This window comes from Myotis daubentonii, chromosome 5 (genome assembly GCF_963259705.1).
Source record: "Myotis daubentonii chromosome 5, mMyoDau2.1, whole genome shotgun sequence".
Taxonomy (NCBI): domain Eukaryota; kingdom Metazoa; phylum Chordata; class Mammalia; order Chiroptera; family Vespertilionidae; genus Myotis; species Myotis daubentonii.
Window position 1 is genome coordinate 25,705,720 of NC_081844.1, and position 21,299 is coordinate 25,727,018.

Sequence of the window (21,299 nt, forward strand, 5' to 3'; positions counted from 1 at the left end):
TAGGAGAACTGTCCACAATTTTATTGCCAGTTTTTTTTGGCTAGGATTATATAGTTTTGAGTCTTTCATTTAAGTCTTTTATGCATTTTTTAAAACATATATATATATATATATATATATATATATATATATATATATTTTTTTTTTTTTTTTTTTTTTTTTTTTTTACAGAGAGGAAAGGAGAGGAATAGAGAGTTAGAAACATCGATGAGGGAGAAACATTAATCAGCTGCCTCCTGCACACCTCCTACTGGGGATGTGCCTGCAACTAAGGTACATGCCCTTAACCAGAATCGAACCTGGGACCTGTCAGTCCACAGGCCCATGCTCCATGCACTGAGCCAAACCAGTTAGGACTTTTTATGCATTTTTAGTTTATTCTTGTGTATGTTGTAAGAAACTGTTCTAGTTTCCTTTTTTTTAACATTTTCCCAGCATCATTGATTGAATGTACTATCTTTACTTTATTGTGTATTCTTGTTTCCTTTGTCAAGTATTCTGTGACCATAAAGGCATGGGTTTATTTCTCGGCTCTGTTCCATCCCACTGATTTATATGCTGTTTTATGCCAGGACCATACTGTTTTGATTACTATAGCCTTGTAGTACAGTTGGATATTAGGTAGTGCGATTCATCCACGTTTGTGCTTCTGTCTCAAGATTGCTGTTGTTATTCAGGGTGTTTTGTGGTCCCATGTAATATTTTTGAATATTTGCTCTAGTTATGTGAGATTCAGCATTGGTATCTTTTTTTAAAAATATATTTTTATTGATTTCAGAGAGGAAGGGAGAGGGAGAGATAGAAACATCAATAATGAGAGAGAATCATTGATCAGCTGCCTCCTGCATGCCCCCTACTGGGGATTGAGCCCACAACCCAGGAATATGCCCTTGACCGGAATTGAACCTGGGACCTTTCAGTCCACAGGCCGTGCTCTATCCACTGAGCCAAGCCAGCTAGGGCCAGCATTGGTATCTTGATAGGAATTGCACTGAAGGTATAGATTGCTTTGGGATGTGTGGACATTTTAATGATATTATTTTTTCCTATCCATAAACACCCCATATGCTTCCATTTATAGTTTACATTCCAATTACAGTTTACATTTAATTTTATTTTGTATTCGTTTCAGGAGTAGAACATATGTTGAGACAAATTTTACAGAGTTTTCTGCCTGATATTTTCATTACCCCCTTGACCTCTTATGTACTTTGTAATTATGTGCCATTTCAGCATGAAAATAGTCCAGACTTCAATAAAGGCCCTTCTACATGCCAAGTCTTAAGTTGTTCTTCAAGGTCCAGGCGCCAGTTACAGTGTTACAATTCTGCCGGAAGTTTAAGTGTGATCTTATGATTTCAATATACGTGTCTATGTGTCCTAAAAATCAGTATCAAGTAACCCTCAGGCTCATGAGTAGAGGGCTTTTGTAGAGGGCTAAGTTGTCCTGGCTTGATCATGCCTGAGCTCTAACTCTAACTTCTTATCTCCATGAAATGAGAGAGGCAAAAAAAGGTCAGACTGAGTTACTAACAAATATTATAAAAACAAATGATCATTCATACTCCTCCACAAGAATATTTTCATTCATTCGCGTGTATCTTGCTACTTCTAACAATCTGGAGTACTTCAGGACAATATGGCCAAGTACATTTTGTTCTAAGTTGAATTTCCACGCACCACTTGGCCTCTCCTGTTTGATATGAATAGAAGAGAAAGCTATCAGGCCTTTATTGTAGTCACTAAAGCTTCATGTTAATATGACAGTATGCTTCATGGATTGATGCATCAAATGGTGGTTATAGTGGAGATGAATTTTCTCACAGGGAATCGATGGGCTTAAAATAGAAGTATTTTAATTTATTAATAAAGAAGTTGTTCAAGGTGCTCTTTACCCTGACATTAGAGAGCAATGAAGACTAGAAGTGATCACAGTAAAATTATATCATTAAATTCCATGTGTTCTTGAGAAAGTGAGTGCGGCAAATTAATAATAGTCTTACAATCAAGTCATAGACTGAATGTTGGGGGCCACATATCCTATGTGAACTTCCTCTGACTTATGTATAGGTCCCCAGTTCTGTCTCTCTCACCCATTCTCCTCCTGTATATATGTGTTTGATGTTTTAGGACTCAATGGCCTTTGAGGATGTTAATGTGGAGTTCACCATGGAGGAGTGGGCTTTCCTGGATCCCACCCAGAAGAAACTCTACACAGATGTAATGCTGGAAACCTTTTGGAACCTGGCATCAATAGGTAGGTATCACAAATTCTTTTATAAAAATAATATATATTTTATTGATTTTTTACAGAAAGGAAAGGAGAGGGATAGAGAGTTAGAAACATCGATGAGAGAGAAACATCGATTAGCTGCCTCCTGCATACCCCCCACTGGGGATGTACCCGCAACCAAGGTACATGCCCTTGACCAGAATCGAACATGGGACCCTTCGGTCTTCAGGCCAACGCTCTATCCACTGAGCCAAAACAATTAGGGCCTTTTTAAAAAAATATGTTTTTATTGATTTTAGAGAGGAAGGAGTTGAGAGAGAATGATAGAATAATCAATGATGAGAGGGAATCACTGGTTGGCTATCTTCTGTGCACCTCACACTGAGGATCTAGCTTGCAAACCGGTCCTACTGGGAATTGACCTGTGACCTCCCTGTTCATTCCAGTTCATAGGTTGTTGGTCAACCACAGAGCGACTCTGGCTTACACCAACTTGTTACTTATTTAGTCAATTAGAAAACTATTATTGCTTGCTCATTAATGCTGTTTCAAGAACTGAAATATGGAAAGGGAATACATTGGTAATTAAACTAGGAATGATCACAGCTCATTGTGTACTTAAAATCTAACCATTTTTTATATTCTTTAACTTGTTAAGTGCCCAGCCTGTTTTGTCTTCTGGACGGAAAGTATAGTGTCAGTTACTGGTGACTGGGCGCTTAACGTGTTAATAGTTTATAATGCTTTTTCTAGCATGTATTTTAGAAGAAAAAGGTGAAGACCATGACACTGAAGATAAATATGAATATCATGGGATGAATCTTAGGTGAGTCACATTGACATGAGAGAGCATTATGAGCATCTTCGTTTTTGATTTTTAAATAGATTTTTATGTATTTTATTTATATATTTATTTTATTTTTTTCAGAGAGTTAGGGAGAGGGAGAAAGAGAGAGAAACATCAATGATGAGTGAGAATTATGATGGCTGCCTCCTGAATACCCCACACTTGGTATTAAGCCCAGAACCTTGGCATTTGCCCTGACCAGGAATCGATCTGTGACCTGGTTCAGAGGTCTGCGCTCAACCACTTAGCCATGCTAGTGGTGAGAAAATATATTTTTATTGAATTAAGAGTGTGGAGGTGTGATGGAGAGGTAGAAGCATTGATTGGGTGCCTCCTGCATGCCCTGTACTGGGGTTAATAAGTCTGCAGCCTGGCCATGTTCCCTTTTGGGGAATTGAACTGGCAAACCCTTGGTGGGTGGGTCTATGTTGAATCACTGAGCCACAAAACAATCTTAAAAACAGGTAATCCAATTGTATCAGCCCAGTTTTAAATGTATTGACTCTTAGAATAATCTCATCAAAATGTTTTTTCTGAAATGTGATCTAAAGTTTAGTGTATAAAAAGTAATTACACTTGGAAACAATATACAGAAGTTCCATTAATGAATATAAGTGTTTTCATAACATCTATGATCCAGCCTATTTCAGAGGTTTTAGGATATGCAATTTCAAAAATCAGAATGTACATAAATCTCGCACTTTCCTTGAAAACGGTAAAAATGTCATCGTCATACTATTAATAAATATTAAATTGTTAACAGAGTATTAATAATATGCTTCTGATTTTTACAGCAGTCATACGGTAGAGAGAGTCTGTACAAGGAAGGATGGTAGTCAATGCAGAGAAAACTTCAGCCAGATTCCAAATCACAATGAAAAGAGGGAAACTCCTTCTGAAATAAAACAACCTAAAGCCACGTTGTGTAGGCAAATATTCATGCGTTACTTATCCTTGAATAATCACCTGAGCTCTCTCACTGGACCCAAACTATACCTGTTTCAAGAATATGAAGAAAACCCTTATAAATGTAAGGAACCTGAGAAAGCTTTCAAGCATCACCAAAATATTCGAAGCCATGAAGGCAGCCCCAGTGGGAAAGCTTTCCACTATTCAGCCTCCCTTAGAAATCATGAAAGAACTCATACTGGAGAAAGACCCTATGAATGCAAGCTTTGTGGTAAAGTTTTCTCTTATTCAACTTCCCTCCAAAATCATAAAAGAACTCATACTGGGGAAAGACCGTATGACTGTAAGCAATGTGGAAAAGCCTTCTTTACTCTACGTACCCTCCGATATCATGAAAGAATTCATACTGGGGTAAAACCATATGAATGTAAGCTTTGTGGTAAACTTTTCTCTTATTCAACTTCCCTCCAAAATCATAAAAGAACTCATACCGGAGAAAAACCGTATGATTGTAAGCAATGTGGAAAAGCCTTCTTTAATGTACGTACCCTCCGATATCATGAAAGAATGCATACTGGGGTAAAACCCTATGAATGTAAGCAATGTGGGAAAGCTTTCATGGTTCCAAGTACCCTCCAACGCCACGAAAGAATTCATAGTGGGGAAAAACCCTATAAATGTAAGCATTGTGACAAAGCTTTCTCTCATCCCACTTACCTCCAATGTCATGAAAGAATTCATACGGGGGAAAAACCTTATAAATGTAACCATTGTAGTAAAGCTTTCTCTTATGCATCTTCCCTCCGATGTCATGAAAGAGCTCATACTGGGACAAAACCCTATGAATGTAAGCAGTGTGGGAAAGCTTTCTTTGCTCTAGGTGCCCTCCAACGTCATGAAAGAATTCATACTGGGGAAAAACCTTATAAATGTAAGCATTGTGGCAAAACTTTCGCTAATGGATCTTCTGTCCAATGTCATGAAAGAATTCATACTGGGGCAAAACCCTATGAATGTAAGCAATGTGGGAAAGCTTTCGTTACTCTAGGTAACCTCCGACATCATGAAAGAACTCATACTGGGGAAAAACCCTATAAATGTAAGGATTGTGGCAGAGCTTTCGCTAATGTAACTTCCCTCCGATGTCATGAAAGAATTCATACTGGGGAAGAACCCTATAAATGTAAGTATTGTGGTAAAGCTTTCTCTTCTTTAACTTACCTCCGATGTCATGAAAGGACTCATACTGGGGAAAAACCTTATGAATGTCAGCAATGTGGAAAGGCTTTTTGTCTTTCCCAGTCTCTTAGAAGTCATAAAAAAATGCATTCTGAGGGGAAATCCTATGAATGTAAGCAATGTGGGAAAGCTTTTGTTGCTCTAGGTGCTGTACTCCGACATCATGAAAGAACTCATACTGGGGAAAAACCCTATGAATGTCAGCAGTGTGGAAAAGACTTCAGTTGTACCTCACATCTTCGAAGACATAAAAGAACTCACAATGGAAAGAAGACTCATGAATAAGAAATGAGGTAAACCATTTTTGCCATTCTTTTTCTCATAGTGGAGAGAAACCACATCAATGCCTTTAGGTTCCAACTAGTTTTTACAGACATGTGAAAACAAAATGTATTGATAAACACCGTTAATGTAAAGAATCGCCAAGAGCCTTCATTTATCTCTCAGCTGTGCCATCATGTATGATAATCCTTATTGGGGATGGACCCTAGTAATGTAAGAGGGTTAGAAAGCGTTCATTTTTTCCAGTTTATTGTAAAGGATGAATGAACTCACTGAAGAGATCCCTGTCATGTAAGGATTGTAGAAGAACCTTTGGCCATCCTAGTTCTTTACAAAATCATGAAGGGACTCACACCCAACAATATGTGTATGAACATAAGGAATGTGGGAGAGCCTTTCTTGGACATGTGAGAATGCACCTGGTGAAATAGTGTATACGTAGAGAAGGTGGGAAAGCCTTCAGTTGTCTCTTTTCCTTGGAAAGATCATTAAAAAAAAACTCAAATTTGAGAATTGTTTTTAATGTAAAAATATAGGAAAACCTTCATGTTGCCTTATGTCCCTACAATAATACAATGTGAAAATGTACACTGGATAGATACTGTATAATTGCCTATTTAAAAAAAGTTTAAATTTTAACAAATACTTTCAGAGTAGCTTGAAAACTGCACTGGAAGGAAATCCTATTAGTGTAACTAACTGGTATATGTAAACCTGTTGCAAATGAAGTCATATATACCCCAAAACTCACAGCATTAAAGAAGTTCTATGAACTTTTGACAAATTTGGTCATTATCAGTACTCATTCTTTTTTTGTTGGTTTCTTTAAATTGATGCTTTAGAGTGAGGAAGGCAGAGAGAGAAATAGAGGGAAACATCTATGTGAGAGAGAAACACCAATGGGTTGTCTTTCCTGTGCCCTGACCAGTAATGTGCCCTGATGGGTATTGAATGAATAGGCCCTACACACATATATATTCTTTTTAAATTTTCAATTGCACTTGAAATTTACTATTCTTTTAGTCAATAAGTATTTGCCACATATTTGTACATACTTACTGTTCACTGTAGAGTCCCCCTGTGTCTTATTTTCACGTATTTTTGTGTGTGTTGCTTTTGGCTGGGAATTGTGCTATGGGGTTCACATTAAGAAGAGAATATTTTAGTTTGTTTTTCTAAATCTTTGCCCTGCCAGCCAAGAATATCCTGCCAGCCACATCTTTAATTCCATTGATGTCGGTGTAAGCTTTACAGTTGTTCAGAATTCAACATTAAAGTTCCACGATAGGTTGGCTTTTCCTTCAAGCCCGTAGGTGTCCACCAGGCAACAAATGAGACTGTCATGGTTGAGACTGTTCTCGGAAGGGTATGCACTGTTCTCTTGATTGCATTTGCATTAGATCTAGTTTGTCTAGTAATCATCTTGTTCTGTTGGTACTACTGGCTGTAATTCAGATCCCACTGTGACAGCTGCAGTGGTGCAGTGCCAAGGAGCCCCGTGACAGTTTGTTTTTGTACCACCCTCTGCAGTGAGGGCTCTGAGCCAGTCCTTCCATGTGAGAATCGGCACTTTCCTCATTTCAGGCAGACTGATGTGTGCTGTCACTCAGAGCTGATCCTAATCTCTCAATATTTTCAGTTATCTTGGGTTGTATGTGATTAGAATTATGTCCATTTTTTCCTAATAAATGCTTCTGTAATTTTTAAAAATATTTTTAAATTGATTTCCGAGAGCAAGGGAGAGAGAGAAAGATAGAAACATCAATGATAACCATTGATCAGTTGCCTCCTGCACGCCCCCTGCTGGTGATTGAGCCTGGAACCCGGGCATATGCCCTTGAACTGAATCAAACTGGGATCCTTCATTTTGCAGGCTGGTGCTCTATATCCCTCTGAGCAAAACCATCAGGGCCATGGTCTGCAAACTGTGGCTCGCAAGCCACATGCGGCTTTTTGGCCCCTTGAATGTGGCCTCTTCCTTAGCCTTAGAAGTACTCTAATTAAGTTAATAACAGTGTACCTACCTATATAGTTTAAGTTTAAAAAATTTGGCTCTCAAAAGAAATTTTAGTCGTTGTACTGTTGATATTTGGCTCTGTTGACTAATGAATTTGCCGACCACTGATCTAGGGCAATGCTTCTGTAATTTTTAATGAAATAGGAACTGTTTCCCAACCACTCTTATACTAAGAAATGTTTTGGCCCTGACCGGTTTGGCTCAGTGGATGGAGCGTCGGCCTGCGGACTGAAAGCTTCCAGGTTCGATTCCGGTCAAGGGCATGTACCTTGGTTGCGGGCACATCCCCAGTAGTAGGTGTGCAGGAGGCAGCTGATTGATGTTTCTCTCTCATTGATGTTTCAAACTCTCTATCCCTCTCCCTTCCTGTCTATAAAAAAATCAATAAAATATATTTTTTAAAAAAGAAATGTTTTGGTGTTTTGTTATTTCCTGAGGATGTATTTAATTATCCCATAGTAATTATGTATTTTCAAATCAATTTGACATTTTTTCCATTTAATCATTATAAATTCTGAGTCACAAGTATCATATGTGTACAAATTCAGACATGGTTTTCTCAGGGAAATTATATTTTTTATTACTTTATATTTATAATGTTTGGCACAGACTCATCTCTTATTCATTCAAAGTATTAAAAACTTCAGTCATGTATTTTTTAGTCCCCTCTAGCCAGAGACCAACAAAATCACATCTGTAGTAAAAGAGAAATGAGGTGGAGTGAATTGAACTAATAAGCATGATCAGAAACCATAAACACCTGGGATGTAACAGTAACAGCAGCCTTTAAAAGGATTTCTTTTTATATTTTGCCTTGTGATAGACAATTTGATTTCCATTCAAGGAAGCAATACATTTTTCTGCATTGAGTTCTGGGAGGAAATGAACTTCATTCTATCTTACATAATGAAAATCATTTTTCTTTAGAAGGCAGAAAAATAATCATGCTAAATAAAATTGTAAGAAGCACAAATCATATTAGTGAGAAAAGCAATATTCATTATTTTTATTCCTTTGTTACCTGTTCTCCTTGATCACATGTGCAAACATGAATGCCTTTGCTTTTGTCTTGATTCATTGTGGTCATGGAGTAGCTCTGTGTGATTATGGATATGGGACATTTTCTTTTCAACAAGATATATTTCTTTTCAATTGGCCGCCAGTTGTTACCTAAATACTGAAATATTTACTATGCTGTATTGGGCACCTTTCCAAAAAGTACCTCAGTTAAGTATATATATTAATACAAAGTCATGTACTTAACAAAATATTTAACTTTTTTTGTGACTCAATTGAGGTTTATAAGTTTAGGAATATTGTCAAAGAACCCAAACCTAGCAAGAAAACAAAGTTAGGATCTCTCTTCCAAGAAGCTGCTCTTGCTGACAGAATTTTACTCTTTTTCCCTCACCTTTTAAAAAAAGTTGATTTGAGAGACAGAAAAAGAGAAGCATCGATTTGTTGTTCCAGTTGTTTATGCAATTACTGGTTGATTCTTGTGTGACCTGTGAATGAACCCACAAGCTTGGCATATTGGGACAACGCTCTAGTCAACTGAGTTGCCTGGCCAAGGAGAAAGTATGATCATGATGATTATGTCAACATCCTGCACGTGCCAGGCAATTTACATGGAAAACATGCCCAATTTAACACACCTGTCCAAGTCATGATATACAGGCATGAAAGAAAAAATGTCTTGCATTGCTGGTGCTTATGTTTTTGTGGGAAAGGAGATAATGGTTAAATAAAAAACACTTTGGTGTCTTAGAAAATGAAGTTGTTGCCAGGTGAGTGTGGCTATGTAGTTGAGCATCAGCCCATGAACCAGGAGATCATGGTTTGATTGATGGTCAGGGTACATGCCCAGGTTGGAGGCTCGATCCCCAGTAGGGTGTGTGCTGGAGGCAGCTGATTGATGTATGTTTATTCTCATTGATGTTTCTATCTCACTCTCTGTCTTAAAACAACAACAACAATATTATTTTCAAAAGAAAAGAAAAAAATGTAAGCACAAATACTGACAGGTAAGATAATTGGGAATGGGGGTGGATTATACGTCTTCATTATGGAGAGTAGGGGCCTCAGTAAATGGGGGTGTCATCTTTGGTCATCTTTCCTCCCATGTAATACTTCTTAAAGACTTGTGGATCTGCTAGAGTGTGGATTTAAACAATGGACAAACATCCCCAAAGTTCTGCCTTCCTGGGATTCACAGGAATGGCTTTCCAGAAAGCTCTAGACATGGTTGTAAGTTTCAGGGCATGTGCTACTTGATTAAGAATATGGGCATGGGTGTGTGACATGAGGGACTTCTCACTGCTTTAGGCCATGGTATTTCGATTTAAAACCAATGAAAATAATTTGAAATTCATTTTTTAAATGGCCTATCATTTTGCCTCTATTCAAACAGTGACACAATTTGTGTACCTTTTGAAACTTTTGAGTTCCTCCCAGCTGAAAGTCCTGGTCATTTGCACAGTTTGTACCCGTCATGGGTTTTCTGTGAGTAGAGTGATTCCTGGGCCTGCCTAGGGTGGTTTTCTGGTTTAAACACCAGGAAGCTATTGCTGTTCAGAAGATAATGATCTAAGGAAAAATTAAGGTGAACTGCAGACAGAGTATCAGCAAAGCCTCTGATGAGAAGAGTAGCTGGGGGTTTTTTGTTTCAGGAGAAGGCACCAAGCCGTCCGTGCTCATTTTTGCTGTTTTCAGGGGTCATTTCCATGTTTACACTTCCAGGAGATGTTATGAAACATGGGGGAAAAGGTGCTGCTTTTATTTCTTTGAAGAGCAAAGGACGTCCAGACTTGGTCCCTCTTCTTTCTTTCGGTGCTAGTTTATATTTTCTTAGCGGTGTAGATATTTTATGATTTCATGGTCATTGGTATCTCCTATGACCCCCGCCCCCATCATTCCTTCCCCCCCCCCATGCAAATGAAGACATGCAAGCAGAAATCTTGTCCGGATTTACATAACTCATAATAGTAGAATCTCCATTTTGAAGACCTAATGTGTGCTGCATTGTCCAAAGTCAAAAACTTTCACTCAGAAGAGCGCTGCCAGCCTTGTATAATTCTGTGCCCTTGCAAATGCAGTGTCAGAGTTTCTAAGCAGGACTTAAAAGACCACATGGTGACCCACTGCGTGCCATTCCGGAAAAGGTCCAGGGCTGGAGGAACCTCTAACAAATCCGTGTTCAGAGGTGGATACAGTATAAATCGCCACCATGACTGTGTTCCTTTGGGTTGATGGAGTGTTCTCCGTCTTCATGGTGGTGTAACTGCATTCGAGAAAACTCATAACTACTCTTGAAACAGTAAGTGCACATATTAAAAACAATATGAAACAACAAAAATGGTAAACTTGTTCTGCATGTGCAACACTTCCTTCCACCACCTTGGCGTCCTTCTGATAAAGAACTGAGAACACAGTCTGGAGAAGAACACAGGCCACAACAGGACGTTCTTGATACTGAATTTGACTTTAGGAAACAGCCTCTCGGGCAAGCTCTGCCCTCATTCACACAAGTGCTGAGACAGTGGTAGGGCCCCTGACCCCCACCTTTGAGGTGACACCAGGGTTCTGGAGTCCTATTCAGGAAATGCTATGATCAGAATAGGGACTCTAGCCATGGCTGGTTTGGCTCAGTGGGTAGAGCATCGTCCTGTGGACTGAAGGATCCCCAGTACGGTTCCCGCCAGGGGCACATGCCCGGGTTGTGGGCTTGATCCCCAGTGGGGGGCATGCAGGAGGCAGCGGATCGATGATTCTCTCTCATCATTGATGTTTCTCTCTCCCTTCTATGAAATCAATAAAGAAATATTTAAAAAAAAAAAAAAAAGAAAGAAATAGGGACTCTAACTGGTGTGCACAGGTTAGGACAGCCTGGGAATGTCCTAATCTAATCCTTGGGCATCAGCTTCATGTCTTCCCAGGGCAGGTCTTGAGGCCTTTTCCAATCCTTAAATTTCCCATCTCAGGCTGGATCTTTGCCTGCTCTCTGGGAAACATGTTTAAATGCAACACCTATATCACTTTGTCAATTTTCTGCTGTGGGATCAGTTAGGTGGAAATAGCCAAATCTAATGTCAAAATAAACACAAGTGGTCCCTTTAGTTTAATATTCATACTTTCTTTTTCCTAAGTGGAAAGACAATCAGAGTTGGCAAAATGTAGCCCCAGGTGACTCTGAGGTGAAGCAGGGACAGAGCCCAGAGCCCATGTCATGAAGAACACACCTCTGAAACTAACCCCCACTGTCCATGAACACCTGCTCTGTGCCAAGAAGCACATTTCACAACAGCACTTGAAGGGACAGTCAGAAATGAGCCACACCTCCCCCCTTGGTCTTACAACAGCTTCCATGTTTTCTTGGGTCTCCAAGGTCACCTTCACCTGTCTGTGGTTCAAGGTCAATAGGCTGCCTCCTTTTTAAGGAACATTTAGTGAGAGGGAAACAGATAACCAAATTCATCAAATTACGACTTATGGTTGAAAGGACACCATCAACACTCTTTGGAACTCAGTGTGCTACTCCTGGGGATATGATACTTTGTCATGGTATGAAAAACAAGGTAGTAATTACTTAAAAATTACAAACTGATGAGCAGTTCTACTCAGACTAGAACTAGAATAGAAGGCTGGGACATAAACAGATCTCAAGCTGATGCTCTATCCACTGAGCCAAACCAGCAAGGGCACAACCTAATTCTTAAAAGTGAAATAAATCAATCTAAATGTGGTAAAGTATCTATACACATTTTGCCAAAGAAGATATGCAAATGGTCAAGAGCATATAAAAAAATGCTGGACATCATTAGTCACCAAGGAAATGGAAATCAAAACAGTGAGACAGTACTTGGAATTTTAACACATTGCACAAATTAGGTAATTGCTGTCACCACGGTGGAAAATGGTCAGAGATTCCCTACGTCCAGGCCTTTTCACCCTCCAGTCTCCACCCTCTCTCTGTCACTCCTGCTCTACCCATCAGATTCTTCTTCACACAAAACATCATACCTCTAACACTTCTGATTCTGAATATACTTTTGACCCAGCAGACCACCAACCTTAACCCTCTTACACATCCCCTCCCTCACCTGCAGTAGATTCCTGTGGGGAATCATGGGACTTGGTTGGCAAGTCTGTAAGGAGGAATCTCCGAAAGGTCGAATGGACCTTGCCAAAGGCGGCAGATCCTGCCTTAACTTTTCCAAACAAGTCTGATCCCTGGGTGTTTTATTGGAATCTTTATGCTTAATCTTTAGGTGCCCTTGCTTAAAGGACACTGCAGACACATGTGTCCTCCCAAGATTACTTACCCTACTGACTGAATCTAAAAGATAAACTTTATCTCAAACTGCTGGTACAATAAAAGCCGGAAGAGGCAGGCAATCCAGACTGTCTAGTTCCTTTAGCCAGGCAGTCCCTTAGTCCTCCCTTTCACAGCAATCCTGTGTCACATTAATCATACCTCTGTCACTCTATATCTGCTAGTCAGCCCCAGCAGATTCCCAAAAACCCAGACCCCCCCCTAACCAGTAACCACCTTCTCTCCGGCCCCTGAGATCCCAAATCCCAAGAACAAAAACAGCCTTTCCCCAACTAACATGGGCTCTCCGGGCACCCAAAGACCACCCTCCTCATAGCCTCTTCTATTCCCATGTCCATTCTACCCCTGAGGGACTAGCAGGAACTGAGGGTATTGTCTGGGTACACATCCCATTGTCCATGTCTGACATCACACAGATTAGGAGGCATCTCAGGTATTTTTCTACTGACCGGACCACCTTTACTAAGGGATTTGACAAACTTAATAAAATCACTCAGGGCCCTGACGAAAACCCAGCTCTCTTCCTCTCCTGCCTCATGGAGGCCTTACAGAAATTTACAACCTTAGACTCCACCTCCCCACAGGGAACCCATCTTCTGAACACCCATTTTATATGCCAATGAGCCCCCAACATACGCCACAAACTTTGAATAATAGACACAGGTTCATAAATCCCTCAAAAAGACCCTGTTAGCCTGATCATTAAGGGCTTTAATAATAGAGATGAAGAGACACAAAGCCAAAAACAAAGGTAAGATCAGGCCAAGGAGGAGGCCTTCCAGCTCCTAGCCACCACTCTCATGAACCCCAAACAAAGTGCCGGTTCTCCAACCGAGGGTAAGTCAGGGCCTAAAATTCCTCCAGGCCCATGCTTCAAATGGAACAAGGGAGGACACTGGGTCAAGTCCTGCTCAAACCGTAGACCCCAATGTGCAAAAGGGAAGTGCAGGAAGCCGCCCATTATCTTCACTAGCAGAGAAGTGCAAACAAGGATCGTGGAACGCTGGTGAACCTTGAACCCATGGTAAGGGCCTGACTTATGCACTGATTGTCTAGTCCTGACAATGGGGGCTCAAGCTATTTCCTAATCAAATAGTCTCATTGTAAATCCTTCTAGTATTTACCGACCTTAAGATGTCTGTCTGCTACCACAATTGGCTGCCTGACTAAGGGCTGTATGTGTAACCGAAGTTGAATAAAAGGCTGGCGAGGCCTGAGCACAGTGGAAGTCCTTCCTCTTGAGTTGGACTTGCCCGCCTGTCGCCCCAATATCCCCAAATTATCTCTTGTCTCGTCTCTTTCATTTGTGTGCAGCTCCTCCTCCAGATCCTGAACCCTGAACCACGCGGGATGTGGGGGAACATACACAGGGAAGGCCCCTGGAAATGAGACTGTAGTTTGGCCCCTCCAGGTTGGACCTCAGCTCCCAGACCTCCTGGGACTGGCCACCAAACACTGAAGCTGCCCAGGCCCTGAGAAGGCCCCACAGACTTACATCACCAGGACAGAGCCTCGGGAACGATTGTGGTAGCAGGTAAGCCGATCTCCTCTTAATAGACACTGGGGTCATTTGTGCCTGCCTCAGTCTGCCCTCTCTGAATTCACTTGAACCCTTGTCCCCGCTTCAGTCTCTATTATCAGAATTGACAGACTAGTCTCACAGCCATTAGCCACCTCACTCTACACTGCGTCTTACTAGAGATCCCCTTTATTGACTCTTTTCTTGTAGCTCAGTGCCCAACCAGGGCTACTGGGCATCCTCCCATAAAGCCCAGTGTCCCTAACAGCAGTCACCTACCTCAGTTTCACTCTCACACCACAAAGCTGAGCCATTACCGTGGGCTCTCAATGCCTTATCTCCTCCATGACTGTCTCCTCCTCTAGACAGGAAATAGTCTCCTTTCTTGGGCTGGCTGGGAACTCTCGCCTCTGGTTCCCGACTTTAGTCTTCTCACAAAGCCCCTCTGTGACGCAGTGAAGGGATCCCTCACTGAGCCTTTAGATCCCAAGGCCAGCATTCTCGCCCCCTTAAATGCTCTGAAAACTGCTCTCGCCTCAGCACCTTCTCACAACACCACCCCCTTCCCAAAGAGCACCTTGCTTTGCTGCAAAACTGCACTTCACAGTCCTGCTGTATCAGAAGCTGAACTCATCATCACCCAAACCCTAGCATGTTATCTCTAAGGAAAAATGTGGCAGCTTTAAATCCAAGTGGCTAGAGGCCTGGAAACAGGCTGCTGGGACTGCTCCCCCCCCATCCCCCACCCCCATACCTTTCGCTCAACCTCATATGCCTATACATAATTTTCCAAAGTCTTTGGTAACTTAAATACGTTGAAGCATTGCTGGATTAAATGACAAACATCTGAATATTTTAAAATAGCATAAAATGCTAAAACATTGATTGCTAGACAAGCTTCAATTCACCTGCTCTTAGTTTTTCTTACAGAAGGTCCTTTGTACTTTGCTGAATGTATATTTTGTTTGATAGTAAGAGGGTGTTTAAAGTGAGTTCTTTTTTTTAATTAAATCTTTATTGTTCAGATTATTACAGTTGTTCCTCTTTTTTCCCCCCCCATAGCTCCTCTCCACCCGGTTCCCCTCCCACCCTCCGCCCTTACCCCCCCCCCCCACTGTCCTCATTCATAGGTGCACGATTTTTGTCCAATCTCTTCCCACATCCCCACACCCCTTTCCCCCCCAAGAATAGTCAGTCCACTCCCTTTCTATGCCCCTGATTCTATTATAATCACCAGTTCATTCTGATCATCAGATTATTTATTCACTTAATTTTTAGATTCACTTGTTGATGGATGTGTATTTGTTGTTCATAATTTGTATCTTTACCTTTTTCTTCTTCTTCCTCTTCTTGGTTTCTCTAAAGTGAGTTCTTAAATGTAAATGCTGGTGGCTTACTTTTTGGCTACAGCTGCGTATTTGTGAATGGGTAGAAGTGTTGCGTTGTCCAGTGAGCCAGGACTTGATCACCCCTGATGTCCGAAGGGACCCCTTCTCTCCTAGGAAGCTAAAGCAGCCCCACCCAGGCTCTCTCCTGTTGGGTAAGTTCTTATATCTGAGCCTAGACTTTCTTTATTTCCACCACTCATTCACAGTCCTTGACACTGTCATTGAAAGCTCCACAGGGCTTCCTGCTGGTATTCAGGCACTTCTCTCCCTTTCTCTAGCCTTCTGGAAAGTCATACACTGCAGCCCGGCTCGCCCTTCGGCCCCAGAGGAGAACGAGAGGGCGAGCGAGTGCGGCGCTCCCAGCCGGCCTGGCCCCCCTCCTCACCATCGCTGGCCCTCTACCGCCTTTCTCCGCTTCCAGCTTTTCTCCTCTCCCCTCCAAGCTGAGGCCCCCTGTGTGTGTGGGGGGGGGGGGCGGGGTTTGGACCAGGACCGGACCGGACAGGAGTGAATTCCCCTAACTCCTTCACCCTCTCCTCGCACCTGCCCCCCCCCCCCGCCCCCGCCTTGAGAAGGGCCCGCCCGGCCCACATAGTGTGTGAGGAGCACCCGGTGCCTGAGGACTGGGGCCCCAGCCCGCACCGCCGGGATGGCCCAGCAGCAGATGACCACTCGCAGAAGGCCCTGATGCTAGAATTGAAGTGCCTGCAGGAGGAACCAGTGGAGGGCTCCCGGATCACCCTGGTGGATGAGTCCAACCTCTAAGACGGGGAGGTTGCCATCTTCAGACTCCCCAACACCGTCTACTGCCGGGAGCCGGTCCATCCTTGCTGTTTCAAGGGACCTGGCATATATGGCATACTGTTCTTAATATGTTTGCTCACCTTCTTGGCACTATGTGTTTTAACCAAGGTCACCTCTCTGAGAAAGGTTGTTTCCCCAGGTAGGGATTTTCCCCTGAAGTTAGGGAGGGAATAAAACCCCTTAACTAAGTGCCAGGCGGGTAATTAATCACTTTAACTACGAACAATCATGCTTAAGCTACATAATCTTTACTCCCTGGAATGGAGATAAGAAACGCCCTAACCTTTGGAATAGAGATTGATAGGATTGGAATCAACTGGTATAAATACAGATGTAACAAGACAACAAGACACAGAACCTAGACACAGAACCTAGAGACAGAAGAACTTCGCTGGAGAGAACATGGCAAAAGATCCTGGACAGAACCTGGCCACAGAACCTAGAGACAGAACCTAGAGACAGAACCTGGCTGAAGAACCTAGAGACAGAACCTGGCTACAGAACCTGGATAGAACATGGCAAGAGAACCTGACTAGAACCTAGTGACTGAACCTGGCTGGAGAACCTAGCGAGGGAACATGGCTACAGAACCTGGCTGGAGAACCTGGACAGAACCTGGAGAACCTGGCTGGAGAACCTAACAAGAGAACATGGACACAGAACCTGGTTGGAGATCCTAACCAGAACTTCGCTGGAGATCCTGAACAGAACTTTGCTGGAGATCCTGAACAGAACTTGGCTGGAGATCCTGGCTAGAGATCCTGGGTAGGCTGCTGATCAACTAAACGCTGTCTCCGTGTCATTCCTTCTTCGCCGACTCCGTCCACACCTTTGGGGACCCCTGGACCTGCTGGGGTTGGACCCCAGCACTCTATGAAGGAGGCTACTTCAAGGTGCATATTAAATTTCCTATGACCACCCACATTCACCACCTACCTTCAGGTTCTTGACCAAAACGTGGCACCCCAACATTTATAAGAATGGAGATGTACGCATTTCAATTCTTCATCCACCGTAGATGACCCACGGAGCCATGAACTGCCCTCAGAAAGGTGGAGTCCTGCTCAGAATGTCAGGACTATCCCATTAAGTGTAGTCTCGTTGCTTAATGAGTCCAACACCTTCTCCCCAGCCAATGTGGATGCTCCAGTTATGTTCAGGAAATGGAGGGACAGTAAAGGAAAAGACAAAGAATATGCTGAAATCATTAGAAAACAGGTGTCAGCCACGAAAGCCAAAGCAGAAAAGGATGGCGTGAAAGTCCCCACGACCCTGGTGGAATATTGCATCAAAACTAAAGTGCCTTCCAATGACAACAGCTCAGATTTGCTTTATGATGCCTTGTATGATGATGACATCGATGATGAAGATGATGATGAGGAGGAGGATGCCGACTATTATGATGATGATGATGATGATGATGATGATGATGATGATGATGATGATTCTGGGAATGAGGAGTTGTGACCTGCTCCTTCAAAGCCCCTGTACTGCCCTGGCCATCTCAGGCCAAAGGGAGGGGAGCAAGTGGGGACCTATCAGTGGCCCCTCAGCAAAAACCTATCACAGGAGGTGGGGAAAACAAACAGCTCCTGCTGACTCCCCTTGTGGATCTCAGTTTGCTCCTTTTTATGGACTTCTTAATGGAGAGAAGGTAATCCTCCACAGAATGTCCGAATTCTTGCATTCTTTACCCTTCCTTCACTGTATTGATTTTTTCCCCCCCTTTAAACCCAAACCCTTTCCTCACTTCGTCTCTACAAAGTGTTCACAGCAAAACACGTTTGGTCAGTTTTTAGATTCTTGAAGAATTAAATAGTCTTTCATCAAGATGTTTAATGTGTTTAAAGCTGGGAACCCATTGGGAGTTCACAAGTGCTGCATATACTGGGTAGCAAAAGAAAATGGAAACAACCCCCACAAAAATCCCATAAGACAAACTTTTAAAAATTGTTGCCAAGGATTAGCTGCTCCATTTACATTAGTGTGTGTGCATCTGTTCAGCCCCATGTTGGTGAATTTTGTTTCTTTCCGTTCTTAAGTCTGGGTACAGTGGGCATCAGGGACTCTGTGCTAAGACTGATGAAATGTGTTCCTAGGGCAGAGAGCCCCTTCAGCCTCCAGGAAATCATCCTAACACAGAGGTCTCAGCTGTTCTGAGGAAAGAAATCAGATTTTGGTTTTTGAAACTGATTGGGATCTAAAGCCTGAAATAAATATTCATACTTTACATAGAAAAAAAAAGTCATACACTGCAAAGGACACCAAGTCAGGAATGATCCCGTAATACAGGGAAATAACAAAGCAGACCAGGAGGCCAAGGCAGCGGCTCAGAGGATGCCTCTATCTCCCCAACTCTTAGCTACACCCCATCTAACACCCTAATACCCTTCAGAGCAACTTCAGTCCCTACTACTATTAGATCTTGGGCTCCTTAGGAAGATTCAGGGTTAAAATTTCAGGGAAAATATATCCTTCCCCAGGGACAGGCCCATGATATTTTGTGGGCTATTCACAACTCCCTACATATAGGATACATTTACAACTCCTAAAACCCCTCATCACATGCCCTTCCTACTGCAAGGTATCACCAAAACCTGTTCTACTTGTTACTCAGTATCTCCCCAAGGACAGGTTAGATTAGACCTCCTTCTTTCCCCACTGATTAGTCAAGGGGCCAAGTCCCTGGACCAGACTGACAGATTGACTTCACTCACAGGCCCCCTATTAAAAAACACACAGCTGAAACCAGTTTGGCTCAGTGGATAGAGCGTCGGCCTGCGGACTGAAGGGTCCCAGGTTCGATTCCGGTCAAGGGCATGTACCTGGGTTGCGGGCACATCCCCAGTAGGGGATGTGCAAGAGGCAGCTGATCGATGTTTCTCTCTCATCGATGTTTCTAACTCTCTATCTCTCTCCCTTCCTCTCTGTAAAAAATCAATAAAATATATTTTTAAAAACACACACACACACACACAAATATCTCTTAACCTTAGTAGATACCTCTCAGGCTGGGTAGAAGCATTCCCCACTAGGTCTGAAAAGTCCCCCAAGACCACTCAAACTCTCATTCAGCATATCATTCCCAGATTCGGCCTACCCACCCCATTACAATCAGATAATGGGCCTGCTTTTAATTCTTAAATAACTCAACAGGTCTCCTCCACTCCGAACATCTGGTGGAACTACCCGCCCCCCCCCCCCCCCCAACACCAGCCCCAATCTTCAGGCAAGGTACAAAAGGCAAATTCCTTAATTTAGTGTCAACTAACTAAATTAACTCTCCAAACCTTAAACTACTCTCCTACCTCTAGCCTTTATGCACATCAGGGCAATCCCCCCATGCACCCTCCTTTCTTAGTCCCTTTGAACTCATGTATGGAAGACCCTCCTCATTAGGAAACTTCCCTTCCACAGGGACCCCTCTAGGAGACTGTGTCCCCATTTTAAATCTCATCTGAGAATTACTGAGAGAACGTGCTGATCAGGTCCTCCCTCTGCCTTTTACAGGAGACAGTCCCCCTGCTCCTCTACAGCCAGGGCACCAGGTCCTCCAAAAGGAAATCCGTCCATCCATCAATAATTTACAGCCCTGATGGAAAGGCCCTTATCAGGTACTCCTAACTGCCCCAGTTGCAGCTGAACTATCAGGGCATACCCCTTGGTTCCTCCTTCCCTGGAACACCTCCTTCCCCTAAGTATTACAGACACCCAATTGGGCCCACCAGACTCTGTCTTATCCACATCCCAGTGGAAGAGGACAAATGAGTGAGCACCCCTGCAAGTGCCCCCTGTGTACTGACCCTACTAACCCTGACTTCCTGGGAAGCCCACCTCCTCTCCCAATACAAATCCTACAGGTCCTAGCTACTGCCCCTCTCCCTTTGCATCAGGATTCTCACCCTTCTATGGGACACACCTCTACAAGGGGACTTGGATTACTATGGGATGAGATTTCCCTCTTTCTAGGTCCTGAACATACTCTTTCCTCTCCTTGGGACAATCCTGGCCCTGGAAGTGGGGATTAGCTCTCCTTCTCATCCTATTCTAACCCTCTTCTCCTCCCATAAGGAACTATCTCACCTTTACTCATCTCAAACGATTCCCTCCTAAACCAGACCAATCCAAATTGGCCAGGGTTTGCTGCCTCTGCCTTTCCCTCCTCTTCAGCATATACCACCATCCCTATCCCAATCCAGAGATGAAATCACAAAAAAATCACTCTAGCTTATAAGAAGAAAAGGGAACTATATTTCTCAAAAAGGGAGACATCCTTCTAGGTCAGTGGTCGGTAAACTCATTAGTCAACAGAGCCAAATATCAACAGTACAACTATTGACATTTTTTTTGAGAGCCAAATTTTTTAAACTTAAACTATATAGGTAGGTACATTGTTATTAACTTAATTAGGGTACTCCTAAGCTGGCCTTTGCTTAAAATGTCCTCAATCTGATTGAGGTATGTTCGCTGAGGTCAACCCCTTCCAACTCTCCCATCCACACTCGTCTTGTATACTTGTTTCAGACAGACGAGTGTGGGTGGGAGAGTTGGAAGGGGTCGACCTCAGCGAATGTACCTCAAAACAATGTACCTCCCCTGCACTGCGTATCCCACAGTGCAGGCAGGCCGCGGCTCCCTTCGCTGGACAGACTGACACCCCCCACTTCTTCTATCTCCACTTCTTCAAAATAGACTCGCCCAGGCCAAAAACCGACTTCTGCACATGGGC

The 21,299-nt window shown here is 42.8% G+C and overlaps 1 protein-coding gene, 1 long non-coding RNA gene and 1 pseudogene across 3 annotated transcripts in view; all 3 read left to right on the forward strand.

Moving 5' to 3' along the window:
* LOC132235012 (uncharacterized) overlaps positions 1–6,283 on the forward strand; it is a 41,467-nt gene extending 35,184 nt beyond the window's left edge. The window contains exon 2 of the long non-coding RNA XR_009452965.1: positions 5,582–6,283. This is a non-coding gene — a long non-coding RNA (uncharacterized LOC132235012). The remainder of the gene's footprint in view (positions 1–5,581) is intronic.
* Positions 1–21,299, forward strand: part of LOC132235002 (zinc finger protein 791-like) — a 115,730-nt gene that overhangs the window by 21,051 nt on the left and 73,380 nt on the right. The window contains exons 2-4 of one of the 2 annotated variants that reach the window (XR_009452964.1): positions 2,131–2,257; positions 2,987–3,059; positions 3,875–5,957. Coding sequence is in view for 1 of the 2 variants with exons in the window: in XM_059696688.1 (XP_059552671.1) it covers positions 2,131–2,257; positions 2,987–3,059; positions 3,875–5,513 (1,839 nt within the window). In the remaining variant the exon portion in view is untranslated. Of the gene's footprint in view, positions 1–2,130; positions 2,258–2,986; positions 3,060–3,874; positions 6,284–21,299 lie in introns of those variants that run through there. The other variant, XM_059696688.1, reaches the window with a different exon arrangement.
* Positions 13,583–18,814, forward strand: LOC132234523 (ubiquitin-conjugating enzyme E2 R2-like; annotated as a pseudogene).